The following is a 22,704-nucleotide window of genomic DNA, read 5'->3' on the forward strand; positions in this document are numbered from 1 at the left end:
TCCAGTGCACACCTGAGCTCGATAGGGTTAAAAGACTTGAGAGTGCCTCTTTTTTTAAAAAAAACGAGTATTAAGTTGTGTCCCCAAAATATAACAGCTATTTGAAAACCATCTGATGGCCTGAGCAAACCGAAAGAGGTCCAATATTGTAGTATACTGAAAATAAATATAAAACGGGTACGTCAGCTCTTGTTATTCACTTTCACAATTCTTATAGAAGATGTTCTTTTGAACTTGAATCCCTTCAAACTTTATGGAATTAATAGTCATGTTGTCCTGTGATGGCTCTTACAAAAGTGTATTATGTTGATTTTGGTGAGTATATCTGCACAATTTTACAATATTGGGGATTTGCCACTGAGAAGCTCTAGCAATGTGGAATTAACATAAGCCAAAATTTTGAAACCAACTCTGCATAGATGCTCTAAGTTAGGGGCCTCTGTTGTCCCAAATTTAAAAACAATATGTCATGCCAGTTGTTAAGTCTGTTGTGATGTGGATCCAAAAGTTTACAGCTTAGAAACATAAAAGCAGACTTGGCTGGAATTGCCTGGACTGAAGTTTGCAGGTAGTGATATAAAGAGAGGCAGGGGAGTTGTATATGGTGTCCTGGTCAATATCCCTCAATTGACATTACAAAAATAGATTATCTGGTCATTATCACATCGCGATTTGTGGGTAATATGTGGAATTGGGTGCCATGTTTTCTACATTAGAACAATGACTAACTGTCAAAAACTCATTATTGGCTCTAGCGCTTAAGGGTGTCATGCCTTAAGGTGTTGTATAAATGTTATTTTTCTTTACCAACTAACTGTTCTGGCAGACTCTATTTCACAGTTGTCTCCCTAAAAGCCTCTGCCTACTGCCCCCCTTTTCTCCTTTAAGACTCTCTTTACAGCCCACCTCTTTGACCAAGGTTTTGATCACTTTGACCCTGCGTCCATTTTTTTGTTTTCTTGTTAAGTGCCTTGGGCCGTTTTTCTGCATTAAAGATGCAATATTAAATACAAGTTGTTGTTGAACATGCCACAATGCAGGACACCTTAGTATATTGTGTTCATTTTATCTGCTTTTGTGACCTAGTTCCTTGTCACATCTTTGACTCAATGGAAAGTGTGCTTTCTAGCCTTCTCTTGGCTTTATGTGCAGTACATCATGAAAGCTCTTGAATCTTAATTGTTTTGTAGAGGTTTGTGTATCTGACAATTTTTAAATCTTTTACCATAATGCTTGAATGTAAAAGTACCCAGAGAGAATAACTTTCAAAATCTTCTTGAATCGAATTTTCTACCACCTTTGTTGACTATTCTGATGCATTTTCTTTGTCCAGCAGAGTAAGATGTTTCCCTTTGAGCATGTTAAATGCTTTTCTTTTTCCCTCCTTTTGACAAAAACCTTAAATATTCTGTGCTGAATTTGCATATTAATCTGTTTGCCTTGTTGCAGATGAAGGTGACATGAGTATCTTATTTAAGATCCCCTTGAGATTGCTTCTTCCAACAGTTTTGTGCACTCATTTGATGTAAATTACTAATTGGTCATACAATTACCATTGGCAACTGTCTTTTTGAAATTTTTGTTTAAAGAATATGAAGAATATTCTTAATTAAAGAATTTTGTTCTTTTGTTGTAACATGATTTTTTCATTTTATCATCACATTTTGACCATAATCATGAGCATTTTGCCCTTGCTTATTTTAGACAATTTGAATAGTTGACCTACTTAAAAGTTGGAAAATTTTAATTGGAAGTCATTAGTCATGACTAGAAAAAGCATAGTTCTAATTTAGTTCCCTGTTGGATCCTGCCATTTACTGAGCTACAATTTGACAGAATGGTGTTCATTTGTACGCACTGGTTCCGTTGTGCAGAAAAGTGCACATCTGCCTCCTCAATTTAAGGTGGAAACCAGAATGCCTCAAATTATTGAGCAAGGAAATGGTTTATTAAATACATTGTGGTAATCATATTTTGAAAATTTGGCTCAACACATTCTGTCTCTTCAAAAAATAAGTGTTCATAACCCACCACTTCCACTATCCATGCTTATCATGGGCAGCTGTCTATATCAGACATTTGCTAATGCCATGGGAGTAGATTACAAAGATATCACTTATAACTTAATAAGTATACCAGCAATTTAATAAAGTCTTCGCACCTTGTTAAATCCCGATTTACAGTTGAAATTGTGAAAGGTCCAAAACACAGATCCCATTGGCCATGTGGCGTACATGGTGTTGTGAACATGTAGTTATGATATAGATTTTTAAGGACAAGTGTTTGAAAAGTGCATGTTTGTTAAAAAAATATTTAAAAACCTTTGTTCAGAGAAGTGATGTACGGACAGACAATTTAGCACCTTTCTGTGTTGGCCCCAAAACCTTATCAAACTAAATAAGGCTATCAAGGGCCACCACCTCTAGTACCAAGAAAGTGAAAACAGGAGCCTTCACTAATTCCCAGGACCTGTTCTGCTAGTTGAATCCACCAGCAAAGGCAGAACTCCCAACTACAGAAGCCATCGCAGCTGTTAGATCAAATCTCAAGTTTCAACCCCTTCACTTCTGAAAGAGGGAACTCGAGCAATAGGCCCTCAATGATATATCTGAGACTGATTAGAAATCTCATCTTTAAGTATCTTTATTTCCTTTTTCTGCATTTCAATCTTTGTACCTATGTGTTTTAGTTAATAAGTTTTATCACTTATACCTAAGTAACTTACAGCAGCAGTCTTTGTAATAAACTAACCTTTACCTTGTTTAGGACTAAAGCTTGTCTGCTGGGTTATTTTTAAGTTGAACCACTCGTAAATTAAAAGCAGGTTACAAACATACACACACATTCTTAGCTCACAAATCACTTTAAGGAAATACCTTTTGTGTGGTTGTGATAATGGCTATGTTTTTCTCCACATTCCAGGCGCTCCTGTGGTCAGGTAAGAGTTGTCATTTTTCTTTTTAACTCCCTTGGATTCAAGAACGAGAAAGCTTAACATTTTCTTATTATGGAGAGACTAGGAATTGTGAAGGAGTGAAGTGTTTTGGGTGTCTGTGTGCACAAGTTATTAATAGACTAATGCACAATTACATGAAGTAATCAGCAAGGTTAATAGAGTGTTGGCCTTTACCTCAAGGGGTTGGAATACAGAGGAGAGCAAGTAATGTTTCAGTTGTGCAGACAGAATCTTGATAATCTGGAGTATTCCATTCAATTTTGGGTATCTAACTTCAAGGCAGATATGTTAGCCTTGGAAGATGCAAGAGAGTAATGAAAACGACATCAGGGCTTAAGGTTAAGTTAATGAGGACAGGTTGCATAAACCTGTTTTTTATTCCGAAATTTAGATGAACGGTTGCTTGGTGGTACAGAACTTGAATATTGCTGAAAAGAGAGACAGGTTGTCGAAGTTTTTTGTCTTGCACTCTTGCACAAGAATGCCAAATTTCAAACAATGCCAAATTTCAAACAATCTCAACAATTTATACTACAGGAGAAAAGGGTGGGGGGTTGGGTGGTGGGAGTGGTGGCTGATTAGTTGGCAAGTCGACACTGGCTGAGATATTGCCATGGAGAAAGCAATAGGGAACTAAAGGCTCACAGAGCTCTTGGATAATTCAAGAAAGGCACAAGGCTTGAACATATCCCTTTTGCTTACAGAGAAGGGCCCCTGAGATGAATGTATGTTGCTTTTAGCAAGTGTAAATGAGCCAAATTATGAGATCAACTGATTCTTAAATTGTTTGTTAGTGTTACTATTAACACATTCAGGATTGTTCAGCAAGTGTTGCCCCATTGTGGAATCACACCTAATAGTAGATCTTTTGAACAAAAACAAAAATACCTGGAAAAACTCAGCAGGTCTGACAGAATCTGCGGAGAGGGATACAGCTGACGTTTCGCGTCCGTATGACCCTTCATCAGAACTAAAAAATATAGAAATGAGATGAAATATAAGCTGGTAGAAGGGGGTGGGACAGGGGGAGCTCAATAGGGGGCCAGTGATAGGTGGAGGCCAGGAAGAGACTGCCAAAGATGTCATAGACAAAAGGACAAAGGGATGTTGATGGTGGTGATATTAGCTAAAGGATGTGCTAATGGGGATATTAAGGGTAGCAAGCAGGACAAGCTAGTGGCAGATGGCCCTAGTTGGGGGTGGGGTGGGGGGGAAGGGATCGAAATGGGCTAAAAGGTGGAGATGAAACAATAGATCGAAATAAATCTAAAAATAGGTGGGAAAAGAAAAATATATTTGTAAAAAAATAAATAAATGATAAATTATTGGAAAGTGGGTGGGGATGAAGGAGAGAGTTCATTAGAGTAGATGTTTTGATCTGGGTTTCGCAAGCGCAGCTTGGTTGAATACGACCTGTACTCTGTCTTTTACGAACAACCGAAGGAACATGCTCTTTGATTTGATCAGCCAGTCATTGGGACGTACGACCTACATACCTGGCATTGCACTGGCACTGAAATTCATACATGCTGCTCAATTGTGTGGTAGGCAGAACATCTTTTTGAACTGACAGCAGCAGTCCATTAGTGGAAAATACCACATGTGTATCCACTGCACAGTAGCAGCGTAAAATATGTTGCTTCGTCTGTCGCTCAAATATTTTGAGATACTTTGCCTTTTCAGGGTAATTTAAGATGGGCACTTTTCATGTTTGAAAATGGTGGCCTTTGGCCCATTTGCAAGTTTGTGTGATACGCACAGAACAATGATCTGATCAGGATAGCCATTGGCCTGCAGGATGGCTTTGATGCTTTCTATTTCTGCATCAAGCTTGCAAGGTGAGCAAATGGCTTGGGCCAATTACAAGATTGCTGATAAAGCCAACCTTATACCATGTAGAGCTATATGAATCCCAACATGTATATCGACCAGTTAAGGTAGGCTTACGGTAGATAGTAGAGGAGGACCCATGAATGGATTTCTCAATTAGCACATTGAGGAAAGGGAGCATGTTTAGATGATTGAGGGGTGATCTAATCCAGGCCATAGCATTAGGCCATTTAGGAGCAAAATCAGGAAACGCTCCACACACACTAGTAAAAGTCTGGAAACCTGCCCTCAAAAGACATGATGCTGGGTTAGTTGAAATTTTCAAGACTTGGATTGACAGATATTTGTTGGGCAGGATAGAAAGAGATGTGGAACAAAGCCACATAAATGGAGTTGAGGTATAGATCAACCATAATCTAACAATGATGGAACAGGTTTGAGAATGACCAACTCCTGTTCCTATGTTCTTAATTTGCCCCTCCTTCATCGGCATTGCATAGATGGAGGAGCCGTGTACATAACAGTTCATTGATTTTAAAAAAAGCTAATAGTGAGATTTGTGATCAAAAAGAATTAAACTTCTTACAAACCCATTTAGACATATGGAGTACAGCTTTTTAAGAGGTACATAAATTAAATAGGGTCAATTTTTAAGCAAAAAATAATATCACTCAAACTGAAAGTTTGCTCAGTTTGGAATCCTACACTGTTGGCAAAAATGCATGAATCCTGCTGAGTTGCATGAAGGTCACTTCTTCCCAGCTTGGGGTCATCTTGATTCCCTGATTCTTTAGTGATGTCCCAGAGGCTTCTCCCCAGTGGGTGACACGGATTGTTAGGAAGAAAAATGTTTGCCATCTTTTTAAGTGATATTGTTTAAAAAGGTGTCAATAGCAAAAAGGAAGGAAATGAGTAATAAGTACAGGAGGACGAGGGGATGGCTTTGGACAAAAAACATGAGGACCCTAACTGAAAGAATGCACCAACTTTCCTTGGTTAGAGTTGATTGTGTTGTGCATGTGCTGTGTTCTGCCCATTGTATAGAAGTGCAAAATTCTCGGTATAATAAGAGAAGTGCACAGGGCTGGCTGCTGTTGCTTTGAGTATGCTCTGTTGTATTGGTGAATGGTAGCTGTCAATGTCAAGGAAATAACATGAGTGGCGTTGCATGCAACATTATTTTAATAACTGGAGCTGTGGTTAGTTTTAAGTTTTCTTTGGGATCACCAACAACAACTCCCTGGAGATCAGTTGCCAATTCTGAGACACGTTTGGGGATTCTGGAATAGGTGGCAGTGCCCTTGAACTTTGATTAAAGCATTGAAGTCACTATTAGATACATTATTTACAAACATTTCATTTTATCTCCTATTTTTGTTCTGTCATTGGGAGAAGTTGGCATTACTCAAAGGCATTCAAATCTAATAACATGAATCAGGATAATCCTCATATATGAAATATTGAACAAATGGGTGTGGGTGCTCTTTGCAGCAGCTATCCCTTTGCAATTGTTCTCTTGTATGCAAGTAATGGTAAAGGAAGACCATCTGAAGGGCAGTTCATGCCCATGGTTTTATTGGAAAGATTTCTGGTTGTTAACAGTATAGGCAAAATAATTGTGTATGCAACAGAATCAAGTGTTTGCAGTTGAATTTTGCAAGTTGGCTACTTTATCTAATGTAGTCAATTTTTCATGGGATGTGGGCTTTGCTGGCTGGGCCAGCAGTTATTGCCCATCCCTAGTTGCCCTTGAGAAGGTGGTGGTGAGCTGCCTTCTTGAACCGCTGCAGCCCATGTGGTGTAGGTACACCCACAGTGTTGTTAGGAAGGGAGTTCCAGGTTTTTGACCCAGCCACATCGAAGGAACGGCGATATATTTCCAAGTCAGGATGGTGAGCGACTTGGAGGGGAACTTCCTAGTGGTGATGTTCCCATCTCTCTGCTGCCCTTGTCCTTCTAGGTGGTAGTGGTCATGGGTTTGGAAGGTGCTGTCGAAGAAGCCTTGGTGAATTCCTGCAGTGCATCTTGTAGATGGTACACACTGCTGCTACTGTGCACCAGTGGTGGAGGGAGTGAATGTTTGTAGATGGGGTGCCAATCAAGTGGACTGCTTTGTCCTGGATGGTGTCAAGCTTCTTGAGTGTTGTGGGAGCTGCACTCATCCAGGTAAGTGGCGAGTATGCCATCACACTCCTGATTTGTGCCTTGTAGATGGCGGACAGGCTTTGGGGAATCAGGAGGTGGGTTACTCATCGCAGGATTCCGAGCTTCTGACTTGCTGTTGTAGCCACAGTATTTATATGGCTCGTCCAGTTCAGTTTCTGGTCAATGGTAACCCCCAGGATGCTGATAGTGGGGGATTCAGTGATGGTAATGCCATTGAACGTCAAGGGACGATGGTTGGATTCTCTCTTGTTGGAGATGGTCATTGCCTGACACTTGTGTGGCACAACTGTTACTTGCCACTCGTCAGCCCAAGCCTGGATATTGTCCAGATCTTGCTGCATTTGGACATGGAGTGCTTCAGTATCTGAGGAGTTGTGAATGGTACTCAACATCGCGCAATCATCAGCGAACATCCCCACTTCTGACTTTATGATGGAAGGAAGGTCATTGATGAAGCAGCTGAAGATGATTGGGCTGAGGACACTACCCTGAGGACCACCTGCGGCGATGTCCTGGAGCTGAGATGACTGACCTCCAACAACCACAACCATCTTCCTTTGTGCTAGGTATGACTCCAACCAGCGGAGAGTTTTCCTCCTCATTCCCATTGACTCCAGTTTTGCTAGGGCTGCTTGATGCCACACTCTGTCAAATGTGGCCTTGATGTCAAGGCCAGTCACTCTCACCTCACCTCGGGTGTTCAGCTCTTTGTCCATGTTTGATCAAGGCTGTAATGAGGCCAGGGGCTGAGTGGCCCTGGTGGAACCCAAACTGAGCGTCAGTGAGCAGGTTATTGCTAAGCAAGTGCCGCTTGATGGCACTGTTGATGACTCCTTCCATTACTTTACTGATGATCGCGAGTAGACTGTTGGGGCTTGTACCTTGTGAACTTTTTTGATAGCTTTCCACATAACTATGCTTCCTCGCCATTTATATTTCTCAAAAAAAATTAAATTTGATTTTATATCCTTTCCTTCTCCTTGATCTACCATAATAGTTTCCCTGCATACCAGCCTGCAAAGATGTAAGATCACAGATTTCAAAGTGGATTTTTCTATTTATCTCTTAATAGTCTTGTGTTTGCTATAAGAGTAAAAGATTGGAAAAATAGCTTTTAAAAATGTTTTTGTGAAGCTGATTTGCCTGCCATAATTTATGGCTGTAACATGGCCAAGGTAGTCCCAGGTTACTATACTGTGTCAGTAGGTGGCAGGCAGGAAAGTTGGCATGATCCCTGCTGGGCAACGGGACGGCTGAACATGCATGATCTTCTGCTGGTCAGCTCATTAATTATGCCTCCAGGCTTAGCGAATCTCATGGCAAGGTGGGCAGGAAGTCACTTGCCGTCACTCATGGGGTTCAAAGTCCCGATGCCATATTTAAATGGCACTCAGACAGACATTTGCTCAATACAGGCCTGGAGCTTTGCATTACTCCTCCAGATTCCTTGCGGCCGCAGCTTGTATGGAGGAGCTGGCAGATGTGAATAACCACGTCCCAAAAACCTGGAGCCTTGGGCATTGCCTTTCACTCATCTCTGGATAAGAGCACCGCCAGCGATACATCCATGGTCGGGCCAATGCTCACCATTGCAGTGGTTCATGATCTCCAACATCTCGACCTCCTACAGGCCCCGATGCCTTTTGCTGCTCAGGCCCTTGCTCCCCTTGGCCCTGTGCCAACAGGTGATGGGCCCTCCTTCTCTTCATCTGGATGAGAGCCATTACCAAGGCAGGGTTGCCTGCAGCCTGCATCATCAACGCCTCAGTTGGATGCATGAATGAATTGAAGTGACTCATTTAGTGAGCATGTCCTTTACACGACATCCAAGCCAGCAGGCCAGTGCTAAGCCCCTCGCCTGGCCCCCATCTAGACATGGCATCCCCACTCCACCCCATCCAGGTAATTGACACCCTGAAGGATCAGAGATGGTGTGCTTCCCTTTCATACATGAATGTGTATGGAGATATGGTTTTCATCACCCTAATCAAAGAGCAATGTGCAAGAAGCCTCCCTCTAACACTATTCCACTTGTCCCCACTGCTTTCGAGACGCTATAGAGAGACCAAAGCCTTGGCAGCATAGAAAGACTAACTGCATGAGCCCTTGTCAGCCAAGACCATTCACCTGGGAGGACGGAGGTTTAGAGTTGCGAGTTAGCTGTTCAGCAGCTGTGCCCCTTGGAGGCACCCATCTCACTCCCGCCCACCCATTATCCCTGCCTCTGACTGCAGCCAGTGACAAGTGATGCAAAATAAACGGCAGCTCCAGACCTTGCTGACCCATGAGTCTAGAACAAACCTGTTGCATTGCAGGCTTCACAAAGGAGAATACAACTGAGCATCTTTGACATCCAGTTGCCTCATAATTATTAGGGTGTCCCTTTAGTCGGCCACTTGTGCTGACCTTGAACTCCACCTACCCGAAAAGACCCTTCCTCCACTTCAAGAAATCTCATTTACTGACTGTGTGGTAGAGGTCAGATTGGAAAAATGGTAGCATCATCTTTCAAACTAGCTCCACCACCTTCTACACTTCATCACCCTTGATCCACTCAATATCACCATTCCTCTCCCCTTTGTCACCCTTGAACCTCCCCGTTGTTATCCTGGACCCTATCATGATCCACCTCCACATGTCTTCCATCCCCATAGAACCGATATCTGTTACTGTCCACATGCCCAGCCTGACTCTGCCCCCTCGCATTATCCAAGCCACCTGTCTAGTCCCCTTCCATGATTCCTCCCCCCCCAGCAAGACCGTCACAAAGCAGACTCTCATGCTGGTCCTGCCACCCTACAGCATCCTACTCCCCATTCTGACTACGATTCCCTCCTATCACCAGCCCCCCAGAGTTCACAACCCCCGGACCCTGCTGTCGATACCACCGACCCTGCCCTATAAGACACCCCTCTTCCCCAGTAAACCTGCCTCCCCTGTCTGGACTGTGCTCCATCTTTGTTCTATCCCCCCACCCCCGGCCACCTTCCAGCCTTTACCTGCCTCCCATTTCCGGCTTTGGTGCAGCTTTTGCCACTGGCGCTCAAGTAGGTTATGTGAGGTCCATGTCATGAAGCTATTAATGTATATAATATTATTGGAAAATATTTTTCTTTTAAAATAGAGGTTTAGTCTGCAGGTGTGTCTTAATTGGATTAAAGCCAGCCAGCCTGGGTGCTTTGATATGTACTAGTTTTGAGATGTAAGCAGAGAGGTAAAGTGCATTTGCATTTTTTGAATAGAGCATTCAAGAAGTGGAGTGAAAAATTATACCTACCTAGCAGATACTAGGCAATATGTTTATATTACTAATAAAATTGGTACTATGAAAGGGCTTTTATTGTTAGAGAGGTTTAGTTCAGAGATTGTTAATACAATGAGAATTAACATTCAATCAGTGGTAGGTATAACTTTAGCAGTTTTCGGGTGTGCAGAGTAGAGGCAATGTAAGATCAAAAGGCAGCTGCAAGCCTCCAACTGACTCCACAGGAACCAAAGTGAAAAGAATCTCATTTTGAATTCGTAAGGTGAAAATGCTTTGCCTGATGTCTGGTTAAGTCTATTGGTTGCTGTTGCCTTAATGGAGATTAGTTTGGGAATTTGTTAAAAGTTCTGATAGTAATTTGTAGCCATGTGTATATATATTTTAACCTGTGTAAATTAATAAAATGTTTCATTTAGTTTAATGTAAAACTTTCGAGAACTGGTGGCCTGATTCCTGAATTTAGAGTCGCATCTCAAGCATAACACTTAAAATCATAGGTTATGGCAGGTGTTTAAAGTTTCCCCCTGGGATTTTTAAATAACTCCGCTTTACCAACTGCATTGTCATAACAGGAGAAAGTAACATCTGCTGCCCTCAAAGTCATGGAAGAGGTTAAGCTTGCAAGGTGCATGCCACTCTTATGTAGTCATAAAACTAAATGTTCCAGATTTTCACTGATAGGGGACTTAATTTGGAATAAAAACAAAAAATTACTGCGGATGCTGGAAATCCAAAACAAAAACAGAATTACCTGGAAAAACTCAGCAGGTCTGGCAGCATCGGCGGAGAAGAAAAGAGTTGACGTTTCAAGTCCTCATGACCCTTCAGCAGCCATGGAGGTTTAGGACTTAATCACACTTTAACAGATGCACAAACTGACCAAAATTGTGAATGTGCTTAATATGACACAATGACAAATGGTCAGTGCCATTTTTGCTCGATTGTAAGCAAGTTGCCTGTGCTAACCAAGGTCATGAAGCAAGTGATGGGAATTGTATGCAAAATGAATTTGGGGCATTCTTGCCCTAATTTCAGTGGTTGGCAGCCCATATGTACAACTGATAATGTGGAAAAAATTAATGCTGTTTAGTGATTTGATTCAATTGAAAAATGGGTGGGAAATCCTCTAACTGTGTTGTAGATGATATTCTTTAGAATAAGGGCATTGTATCAAAAAAGGAAAATGACTGACTTAATTTCAGTCAGTGCTGCCTTCCTTCACTTTGAAGTTCTTCAAATCCTTTTAAAGATTGAACTTTAGGTGGCGCCACTATTAATTGGGCTCAGCTTAAGTGTGCCATTGACACATTGCTTTCCTTTAGTCATTAATTCATTTTTATGTATTTAGTCTTAAGTTGCTGAGTTGGGATTTGTGCTGGTTACAAGACATTCTAAAGACTGTGGCTTCCCACACACTAGATTTAATTTGGAGCCTGGGAGTCAACCCAGCATCGATCATTCCCCTCAGGGGATCAAATACCACAGGGGTGACAGTGCTGAAGAATGGTAGGTGCAATTCTACATCACATCACTTGTGTCACTGCAGTACGTTTCCAGTACATTGTCCCATGTAGACTGCGTTTTGATTCAGAGATTGATCATTCCTAAAATAATCTTAGATTGGCCAGCAGTCTTGAAGCTTAGGTTATAGAGCACATTTATTTGGAACATCTTTTGTTAATTGGTGCTTCAGGAATCTGGAATATACAGGAGTAAATTGAGTTGCCCATATTACTTTAAAAATTACCAGTGTTGTTCACAAAGTTTTGGGATCCTGAAGTGTCATTTTGTGAAGTGCTGTAACTTTCAATTCGTGGGTGGTTGTTGTTGAAATTGGCTCTGTAAAGGGTAACAGTCAATCGGCCATTAAATGGTGATTGCCATTTTTATACTTCATTGAGCAGTGTCGTGGTGAAGTCACAATGACAAAGTGCCAAATATAATTCTGTTTATACCTTGGTAGTGGAACAATGACCCATTCGTGCATTGTCTGATATCCAATACGAATATGTGGTGCAGGCATTTTTTCTAAATTAAGAAGCATTAACGGCCATAAATTTATTCAACAAATGGTTTAGATAAGGGCCTCTAATAGTATAGTGGACCTATCCTTTTGTTTTGACTGGACTGTTTTGAGTTATATTTTTGTCTCACTGATGAGCATGAGTACCATTTTACTTGACCACTGCAGTTAAACGAGGTGTGAATCTGACTTGGCTACATTCCAATTATGTAGAATATGTGTCCTTTTCTATCTTGTGTGTACAGTGTGTTGTTTCAGTAGTGATAGAAAGCAACTTTGCAAAAGAGAGCCTAATGATGACCTTGCCCTTGAATATTATACAAAATATACTTACCTTTTGCCTTTCCAAATTTGAGGATTTGTTTTCTTTTAGAATAACTTAATTGTTCAGCAGCTTATAGCAGCTGTCTTTATGCTCTCTTCAAGGCTGAACATGAAGCATGATGCTTTACTTATCCTTGATTCGCAATAACCACTCTGTTGCTTTTTTTGGAGACAATTTTAAAAAGATAACGCATTGGAGGTGATGCTATGTGGAACTTTAATTTGAAATGGATTCTCTCACTAAAATTAGTCTTGAGATTAAAGCAGTTATTTGTTTAATGGAAAATCAGGGCACAGTTCACCAATTTTTACAAGGATCTTTAAAACTTCTGGCTGAGAGCCACGGGTTCTGATCCGCAATATGCTGGAGCCATTTCTGCGTGCACGCTGCAAGCCTTATTTTTTAATGGCGCAGATGCGGGTATGCATACACAAAGTACTAACACAAGCTGAAAAACATATCATTATCAGTTGTTTAATACAATTACTTCCATGTTTAAACAATAACGCAAGTCAAAGACTCACCTGTCCCCTGTCAAACCCATAATCACTCCCTAAAAAGGAGACCATTTGATTCCTTCAGCTGCGCCTCCTTCAAACATCCAGAAGTATACTTGCTGTTTAATTCTGTGACAGATGTGGTATGTCAACCTGACTCACAGTAAGTTCTTGGTTGAATGGCCATCGTCTATTTTCTTATCAAGCACACCATTGATTTATAGTTCATAGTGATTGTGGCTGTGGATATGCCATGTACAAATAGGAACTAGATTTTTGCTTCTACCAAAAAGCTTCATATTCTTCCTGCCTTTTATTAACAGTCCTTTTTTATTACTTTTTGAAACAAATCTGTTTTAATATTGTCACTTTATTAACACAATCCTTTGTGTTTCCTGTGGACATAAAAGATCCAGTGGCACTATTTCAAAGAAGAGCAGGAGAGTTTCTGCCTGGTGCCTTGGCCAATATATATCCCTCAATCAACACTGTTTTTAAATCCATAAATTTTTTAAAAAAGTCATTATCTGTTGTTTGTAGGACCTTGCCCTGTGCAAATTGGTTGCATTACAGTGTAACTGTGACTATACTTAAGGACTTTTTTGTCTGCTAAGTGACTTAGGGATGTCCAAAAGTTGTGAAAGGCACTATGAATGCTAGTCATCATTCTCAAACCAAGCTAGCACAACTTCATATTAGAAATCTGTAGGTTATTGTTCAATGAAGGAACTTTGTTCTTCAAGTAGAAAGAACGTGTAAGGTTGGTACTTTTTGCTCAGTGTAGTTCCCTTTTTATATATGTACTGGCTGCAGTCCTCGATCACACCTAGTGCGGTTTATAGTGTATATGCTGTGAAGTGTGTAGGAATGTTCTTTCTATTAGATGTTACTGCAACAGCCTGCTAGGTGGGGGGAGGGGTGAGGTAGAGAGCCTGCATCAACTTGAGGGTATCCATGGTGGTGATCTGGTATTAAAAGGCTGAATGTTTTGAACAAGAAGTAAAAGTGGATCCTGACATTATTTGGTCATGAGCAGGAGATTGATCTGATGTGACCTAGCTCTAATTCTAAGGTTATGACCCAAAGTGAAAATAGTTTCTCTTTCACTACCCTAGCAAATTTTTAATAGCTGGCATTCTTTGCCAAATTAATATTGTTTACTTGTTATCTATCAATATTTTATATGGTTTGTAGTGGTTGATTGCTCTCAAAATAATTGTTTGGGTGAAATGTCCTGATTCAGAGACATCAGTCCATTGTTATCAGATATTGACTGGCCGATGGAAATCAAACATTTTCTATTCAGACCTCCAGCATCTGCAATTTTCCATTTCATTCTTACTGGCTATAAGCATTCTCCGAATTTGGCCCCATGCTGGCTGACAGGAATTAGATTAATTTGTTATGCCTGAAGCTGATCCGAGTCTTCTCTCTTGTTCAATAGGTTAATGTAACAGTGGACTACATCAGACAAGCCACCCCATCCACGAACGTGACCCCGGCATTCCCTGAACGCACCTGTTCCACCGTTACTATTGGCGGAATGTGAGTAGATCACAGCTGGGGCAGATCTCTTGGAGAAGGTGTTTGTGCTTTTTATTGACACAATATAATTGGATCACAGGAGACTTAACTATGGGAAGATGAGGGTGTAGAATTGGCTCATCAACCGGCATTCTGGCATTTAGCTAACTAGTGCAGTAATAATGTTTCTGCTTCTTTAATTTGTTTTAACACCATGTAGTCTGGACAATTGCAAAAGAGGGTCTTTTGAGATTTAAATGTGTACAGCTTCCAAAATGTCAGTTCCTGAAAATGTTATACTATGAATGATTGATTCTCCCTTACTCATTAGATTATTTTTTGAGTGATGTCTCTGGGGACTGATGTTGCAATGCTCATTCCAACGATGCAGTAAAGATTACAAAAATTTGTTCCAATAATTCTTTTGATTCCCCAGAAAACATGATGTTGTATAGCATCTGTGGTCAATAATGTGTCCACAGATGTACAATAGTACTCTTGTAAATATGGATACTGAATTTCTTCCTCCTATGATTTGGGAATCCAACCAGAACTGCTGATACTGACCCATTGGCAGCTGGAGCTGGCTGGGGAAGAACTGTGTGTCATCTGTCTGCACCAGTGACTGCCAGCTTTTAGCTAAGAACTCTTGCCCAATCTTAAAGTGAATAGACATCATATGTTCTTTAAGTAAATTCAATAAATGAAATAAATACATCACATATATCCCTCTCCATGTTGTGACCTCCCAATGCATTTGCACTCCTCTGCTGTGTACACTTTCACCAGCATCAGTGCTGCACCATTAAGCATTTTGAGATGACACTTTGTATTACTGTGCAGAAAAAATCTGCTGGACTTAAATGACATTGCTTTGCCTCACAAGGGGGAGGTTTGTACAACTTGAACTGATGGGCCTAGGGCCCTCTTTTAGATTCCCTTAGGCCTTCATGACCCGCGGGGAAGGGGTTCACTGCTCAACTGCATTGCTCAAATCCTGGAGAGACAGCTTTTGTTTGAAGTCTGCTTCACTACTTTGAGAAAGGGGGAAACAACAAGAGAATAGAAAGAAAGGGAAAAATGTATCTCCTAATACTTACCTGCTCTTGGAGCTTGTGAACCTTAAACTCTTTCTATGCCCATAATCAGATAGTTTGCTCATTTCTGCAAATTCACGTCTCTCTGAATTTTAGATTAAAAGAATCAATGAGAAATTCAATGTGTTTTTGGCTCAGTGCAATTCCCCTCTTTTCTGTAGGAATCAATGCTTTAGACATGCTTGGAAGACAGTTTAAAGGCAACTGAGTAGAGAAGAGAAAGTTCATTGCTATCTGGGTACAGCACCATACCAAGCCAGTGTAAGCTTTTTCTGGCTCAGATCATCCTGCAGGCACGTTAGAACTACCTTTACAAATAAATGGAGCTGTTCTGGGATACATAGAGATTTCTTCATGAACCACAGTGCTGAAGTGGTAAATAGGAAAATGTTTTGCTTAATTAATTTTCTCATCAGAAAATATGTTGATTGGTGGAGAAAATATCAGTTGAGTATTTTTTTATTATGGAAGTACTCCTCTGTATTGCTAAAAGTGTTCTCACATTGAACAACTTCTCCTTCAACTGCACTCAGTTTCTCCAAATAAAAGGTGTTGTTATGGGTACCTGCATGGGTCCTAGCTATGCCTGCCGTTTTGTGGGATATGTACAACATTCCTTGTTCCAGTCCTAGTCAGGCTTCCTCCCTCACCCCTCTTCCGGGACATATCGATGCCGCATTCTGCTCTTCCCCTGAACTGGAAAATTTAATTGACTTTGCTTCCAATTTCCAATCCTCTTTCACTTTCCTATGGTCTATCTCTGATTCTTCCCTTCCCCCCGACTTTTGTTTCCATTACTGGGGAAAATCAACCAATATTCACTATAAGTCAGTGGACTCCCCACAGTTACCCTGACTACACTCCCTCAAACTCAGCTTCCTGTAAGGAGTCTGTTCCTTTCTCCCAGTTTCTCCATCCCTGTCGCATCTGTTTGGATGATGCAACCTTCCAGAATATGTCAGAAACGTCTTCCAGTTTTTTCAACTGAGGACTCTTTTCTCAGTCCCCTCCCGCCACCCCCACAACTGTGATTGACAAGGCCTTTGATTGTGGCCATCCAATTTCATGCACCACTTCTCTCACCCTTACCCCTCCCTTCCAGAAGCACAACGGGGTTCCCCTTGTCCTCACCGTGCACCCCACTAGCTTCTGCATTCAGCGGATCATCACCATTTCTGCCACCTTAAGCGTGATGCCACCACCAAACACATCTTCCCCCTCCTCTCCCATTTCAGTATTCCGAAGGAACATTTCTCTCCGTGACATCATGGACCACTCCTCAGTAATTCCCAATAACCCTTTTCTGCAGCATCTTTCCATGCAAGCACAGGAGATGCAGCACCCGCCTTTTTAACTGCCCCCTTCTCACTGGCCAAGGCCTTGAACACTCCTAAGTGGAACAGCGAATCACATGTATTTCTTTCAATTTCATGTATTGTATTTGCTGCTCACGATGCAGTCTCCTCTATATTAGGAAACCAAATGCATACTGGGTGACCGCTTTTCGGAACACCTCCGTTCAGTACTCAAGCATGACCCCAAGCTCCCTGTTGCCTTTCATTTTAATTCTCCACCTTGCTGCACTTTGACCTTTTTGTCCTTGGCCTGCTGCAATGTTCCAACAAAGCTCAATGTAAGCTTGAGCAGCACCTCATCCTGGATTGGGCACTTCGCAGTCTTCTGGACTCAATGTTGAGTTCAACAATTTTAGATCATGACCTCTGCCTTCATTTTTTTTTGGCCAGTTTGGTTTTTCTCTTGCTTCTTTCTTAATCCCTTTGCATTCGAATGGCTGCTATCCTGCCATTCACCCCTCATTCTAGATGCATCTTCAATTTCTTTACTTGTCCCATTGCCACTGCCTTTGGCTTTATACTATGAAACATTTTGTCATTTAATCTGTCCTGCCTTCCACCCTGTCATGGACCATTGCTCTTCTTCTTCCCACTCTCCCCCCTTTCTCTTGACAAAACTTATCACTTTTATAACTTTTCTCAGTTCTGGTGAAAGATCACAGATCTGAAATGTTAACTGTTTTGTTCTCCACCAATGCTGCCTGGCCTGCTGAGCATTTCTGGCATTTTCTAACCTTGTTTGATTTCCAGCATCCACAGTATTTTTGCTTTGTTTAGTTTGTGGATGTGTTTTCTTTCAATTTTAGACAGAATAAGGGAAGAAGATCCTTTTGATAGGACTTTTGGATTTGCTGAACAGCTTTGTGAATACATTTATAGTTAAAAAAACTGTCAAAATGGACCCATAAAAGAATTCTCACTTGCAAGATAATACTGTTGCTTTAACTAGCCAGACCAGCAAAATTGGGCCTCTATTCAGTAGACCAGTGAAGGATAAGAGGAGATAGTTGTACTCAAAATTGAGAAGTTTCCACTGATCGACAAGTGGGTAACTGGTTAAATGAAGAGGTTGTGTGAAATATTTTTGCAGAGGGTTGTGAAGAAATGGAATATTTGATCTGAAACTGGTGGTGGCATAATTCATAATAGAGATGTAGGAGCAGACGTAGGCCATTCGGCCCATCAAGTCTCCTCTGACATTCAATGAGATCACGGCTGATCTGATAATCCTCAACTCTACTTTCCTGCCTTTTACCCATAACTCTTGATTCCTTTACTGATTAAAAATCTGTTTATCTCAGCCTTGAATATACTTAACGACCCAGCCTCTACAGCCCCCTGCAGTAAAGAATTCCACAGATTGACTACTCTCTGAGAGAAGAAATTCCTCCTCATCTGTTTTAAATGGGCGCCCCGTTGCCCTGAGGTTATGCCCTCTGGCCTTGACCCTCCCACAAGGGGAAACAACCTCTCAGCATCTACCCTGTCAAGCCCCCTAAGAATCTTATGTTTCAATAAGGTTGCATCTCTTTCTTCTAAACTCCAACCTACTCAACCTCTCCTCATAGGAAAATTCCTCTATACCCAGGATCAACCTAGTGAACCTCCTCTGGACTGCCTCCAATGCCAGTATATCGTTCCTTAGATAAGGGGATCAAAATTGTTCACAGTATTCTAGATGTGGTCTAACTTGTATGGTTTTAGCAAGACTTCGCTATTTTTATACTCCATTCCCTTTGAAATAAAGGCCAACATTCCATTTGCCTTCCCTATTACCTGTTGAACTTGTATGTTAGCTTTTTGGGATTCATGCACAAGGATTCCTAAATCCCTCTGTGTTGCAGCCTTCTGCAGTCTTTCTCCATTTAAATAATATTCAGCTCCTCTATTCTTCCTGTCAAAGTGCAAAACCTCACATTTTCCCACAACATATTCCATCCGCCAAGTTTTTGCCCACTCACTTAACTTGTCTATATCTCTCTGTAGACTCCTTGTGTCACCCTCACCACTTGCCTCCCACCTATTTTTGTGTCGCCTGCAAACTTTGTGGCAGCACACTCACTCCCCTCATCTAAGTCATTAATATATATTGTAAATAATTAAGATCCCAGCACTGATCCCTGTGGCACTCCACTAGCTACAGGTTGCCATCCTGAAAATTCTCCCCTTATCCTAACTCTCTGTCTTCTATTAGTTAGCCAATCCTCTATCTATGCTAATATACTACCCCCAACACCATGGGCTCTTATCTTATTAAGTAGCCTCATGTGCGGTACCTTATCAAACGCCTTTTGGAAACCCAAATACCTTTAGTGGCCCCAACAACTTGTATTTATATAGTACAAAACAAAAACAAAAATACCTGGAAAAACTCAGCAGGTCTGGCAGCATCTGTGGAGAGGAGCACAGTTAACGTTTCGAGTCCTCATGACTCTTCAACAGAACTAAGGAAACATAGAAAAAGGGTGAAATATAAGCTGGTTTAAGGGGGGTGGGTGGGACAAGAAGAGCTGGATAGAGGGCCAGTGAAAGGCGGAGATAACCGAAAGATGTCACAGACAAAAGGACAAAGAGGTGTTGAAGGTGGTGATATTATCTAAAGGAATGTGCTAATTAAGGGTAGAAAGCAGGACGAGCAAGGTATAGATAGCCCTAGTGGGGATGGGGTGGGGTGGGGTGAAGGAATCGAAAAAGGCTAAAAGGTAGAGATAAAACAATGGATGGAAATACATTTAAAAATAATGGAAATAGGTAGGAAAAGAAAAATCTATATAAATTATTGGAAAAAACAAAAAGGAGGGGGAAAATCGGAAAGGAGGTGGGGATGAAGGAGAGAGTTCATGATCTAAAATTGTTGAACTCAATATTCAGTCCGGAAGGCTGTAAAGTGCCTAGTCGGAAGACAAGGTGCTGTTCCACCAGTTTGCGTTGAGCTTCACTGGAACAATGCAGCAAGCCAAGGACGGACATGTGGGCATGAGAGCAGGGTGGAGTGTTGAAATGGCAAGTGACAGGGAGGTCTGGGTAATGCTTGCAGACAGACCGAAGGTGTTCTGCAAAGCGGTCACCCAGTCTGCATTTGGTCTCTCCAATGTAGAGGAAACCGCATTGGGAGCAACGAATGCAGTAGACTAGATTGAGGGAAGTGCAAGTGAAGTGCTGCTTCACTTGAAATGAGTGTTTGGGCCCTTGGACGGTGAGGAGAGGGGAAGTAAAGGAGTAGGTGTTGCATCTTCTGTGGTTGCATGGGAAGGTGCCGTGGGAGGGGGTTGAGGTGTAGGGGGTGATGGAGGCGTGGACCAGGGTGTCACGGAGGGAGCGATCCCTATGGAATGCTGCCGGGGGTAGTGAAGGGAAGATGTGTTTGGTGGTGGCATCATGCTGGAGTCATTCTCTGCCGATCTTTATATTCTGACTAATCATCTGACCTGCCACTCATCTTTGTGTAGTTATGTGCTTTGTCCTTAAGTTTGATGCTTTCCCTGACTACTTTAGTTAACCACAGATGGTGGGTCCTCCCCAACTTTATCATCGGAATATACTTATTCTGAGTATTCTGAAAAATCCCTTTAAATGTCTGCCACTGCTCCTCTACCTATCCCCTAGCCTAGCATCCTAGTTGACTTCGGCTAGCTCAGCTTTCAAGCCCACATAGTTGCCTTTATTTAGGTTTAAAATAGTAGCCTTAGACCCATTCTTCTCCCCTTCATGCTGGATGTAAAATTCAATCATATTGTGGTCACTGCTACCTGGGGGTTGCTTTACCCTGAGGTCATTAATTAATCCTATCACATTACACAATACCAAGTCTAATATAACCTGCTCTCTGGCTCCAGGGCGTGCTGCTTTAAGAAACTATCATCTCGAAAGCATTCTATGAACTCCTCATCCAGGCTTCAACTGCCAATCTAATTTTTCCAGTTTATATGTAAATTAAAGTCACCCATGATTATTGCTCTTCCTTTATCACAAGCACCCAATATTTTTTCCTGTATACTTTGTCCTATTGTGATTACTATTCGGGAGCCTGTAGAATACTCCCACACATGACTTCTTACCCTTACTATTCCTCACCTCCACCCAAACTGATTCTATGTTGTGATCTCCTGAACCAGGGTAATCTCTAACTATTACACAAATACCATCCTTGGTTAACAGTACCGCCCCTATACCTTTATGTAGCTTCCTAATCTTCTTAAAGGGCATATACCCCATAACATTCAGGACCAAATCCTTGTCATCCTGCAACCACATCTCTGTAATGGCTGTCAGATTATATTTATTCACTTCAGTGTGCACTATCAATGCATTTACTTTTTATGAATGCTACATGCATTCAGACGCAGAGCCTTTAACTTTGTCTTTTTGTTACCTTTGTTACATCTAGTCTTGATTCTTGGTGCATGCTTAGGTTTTTTTCTCTCTGTCCCTTTGTGCCATTCTCCGACCCTCATTCCCCATATTGCTATCCTCCTCTCTTATCTTGTCTCCACTATTTGATATACCACATGTGATATACCACATTTGATTCCTTGCCCACACTATTTAGTTTAAAAACCCCTCTACTTCCCTAGTTATGCGATAACTTATTAGATAATCTGGATAACAGGAAGCAGTCAGTATAACTAGGAATATCAAGTATGCAAACAGTGTAAATGCAAAGAGGTAAAACAAGATTTTGTAAGCATGGGCAGGATTTTCTGTTAGGGGTCAGGACCCCGATATAGAGATCAAATGCGGGCCCTGCCCCTGCACTGTATTGTTTAGGGTGACCAGATAGCGATTTTTGCAGGACTGGCCAATTAGTGACCAGAAGGCGCACTCAATGTCCAATTGAGGATGGTGGGTGGGCTCTCCAAGCTGCAAGACCAATAGAAGGCCTTCCAGCAGTGAAAGAGCTGCAAGCTGCTCTTGCAGGTAAGGGAGAGAGAGGGCACTTCCATCTTGAAGCAGCCTCTCAGTATTTTTAGAAAACAATGAAGAAAAATGGACTCATGTGTCACACTAGCATTGTGGAAGGGTAATCTTTCTGCAGGGCTGTAGACCAGGTATGCATGGCAGCTGCGAGAGATGGGTGGAATGGGGTGGTGGTTGGGCTCAGTGACCCAGGAGTACTGACTTACTGGTTTGTTGTCAGGAGGCTGCCTCCAGGCATCTGCGATGGTCCCGAAGCTGCAGGAGATCTGCAGGCTGGAAAATTCCAGTCAGCCTCTGAAAAATGGCCTTAATTGGCCTTTTAATTAAGTTTTGTGGGTGGGTGGCTGTTCAGTGCCAGATCCAGCCTCCAGGAATTCGGCCATGATTTGGGACTGTGACGAGGAACGGGTATGCCAGCCAACATTGGAAATTCCACACGTGCCTGCCTCTGTTCCTGCCCAATATTGGCACCAAAATTTTGCCCTCAACCTCTAACAAACCAAGTTATTCAGAGTTCAATAAAAAGCAAAATCCTGCAGATGCTGAAAATCAAATAAAAACAGGAAATGCTGGAAAAACTTAACAGGCTTGGCAGCATCTGTGGAGAAAGAAACAGAGTTAGCGTTCCGAGTCTGTATGACTCTTCCACAGAGCTTATGTTGAGATCTGTGGATGGAATCTGAGCTTCATTTGGCTGCTGCCATATGAAAGGGGTCCCTGTGTACCATTATTATCTGTCTTGTATAGTG

The 22,704-nt window shown here is 41.7% G+C and overlaps 1 protein-coding gene across 1 annotated transcript in view; it reads left to right on the forward strand.

The window, feature by feature from the left end:
* The window catches only part of snd1 (staphylococcal nuclease and tudor domain containing 1), a 913,627-nt gene that overhangs the window by 180,756 nt on the left and 710,167 nt on the right, over nt 1–22,704 (forward strand). Inside the window, exon 12 of the mRNA XM_078553113.1 lies at nt 14,507–14,607. Coding sequence (XP_078409239.1) covers nt 14,507–14,607 — 101 coding nt within the window. The remainder of the gene's footprint in view (nt 1–14,506; nt 14,608–22,704) is intronic.

The sequence above is a fragment of the Cetorhinus maximus genome, chromosome 12, assembly GCF_964194155.1.
Source record: "Cetorhinus maximus chromosome 12, sCetMax3.hap1.1, whole genome shotgun sequence".
Classification (NCBI taxonomy): Eukaryota; Metazoa; Chordata; class Chondrichthyes; order Lamniformes; family Cetorhinidae; genus Cetorhinus; species Cetorhinus maximus.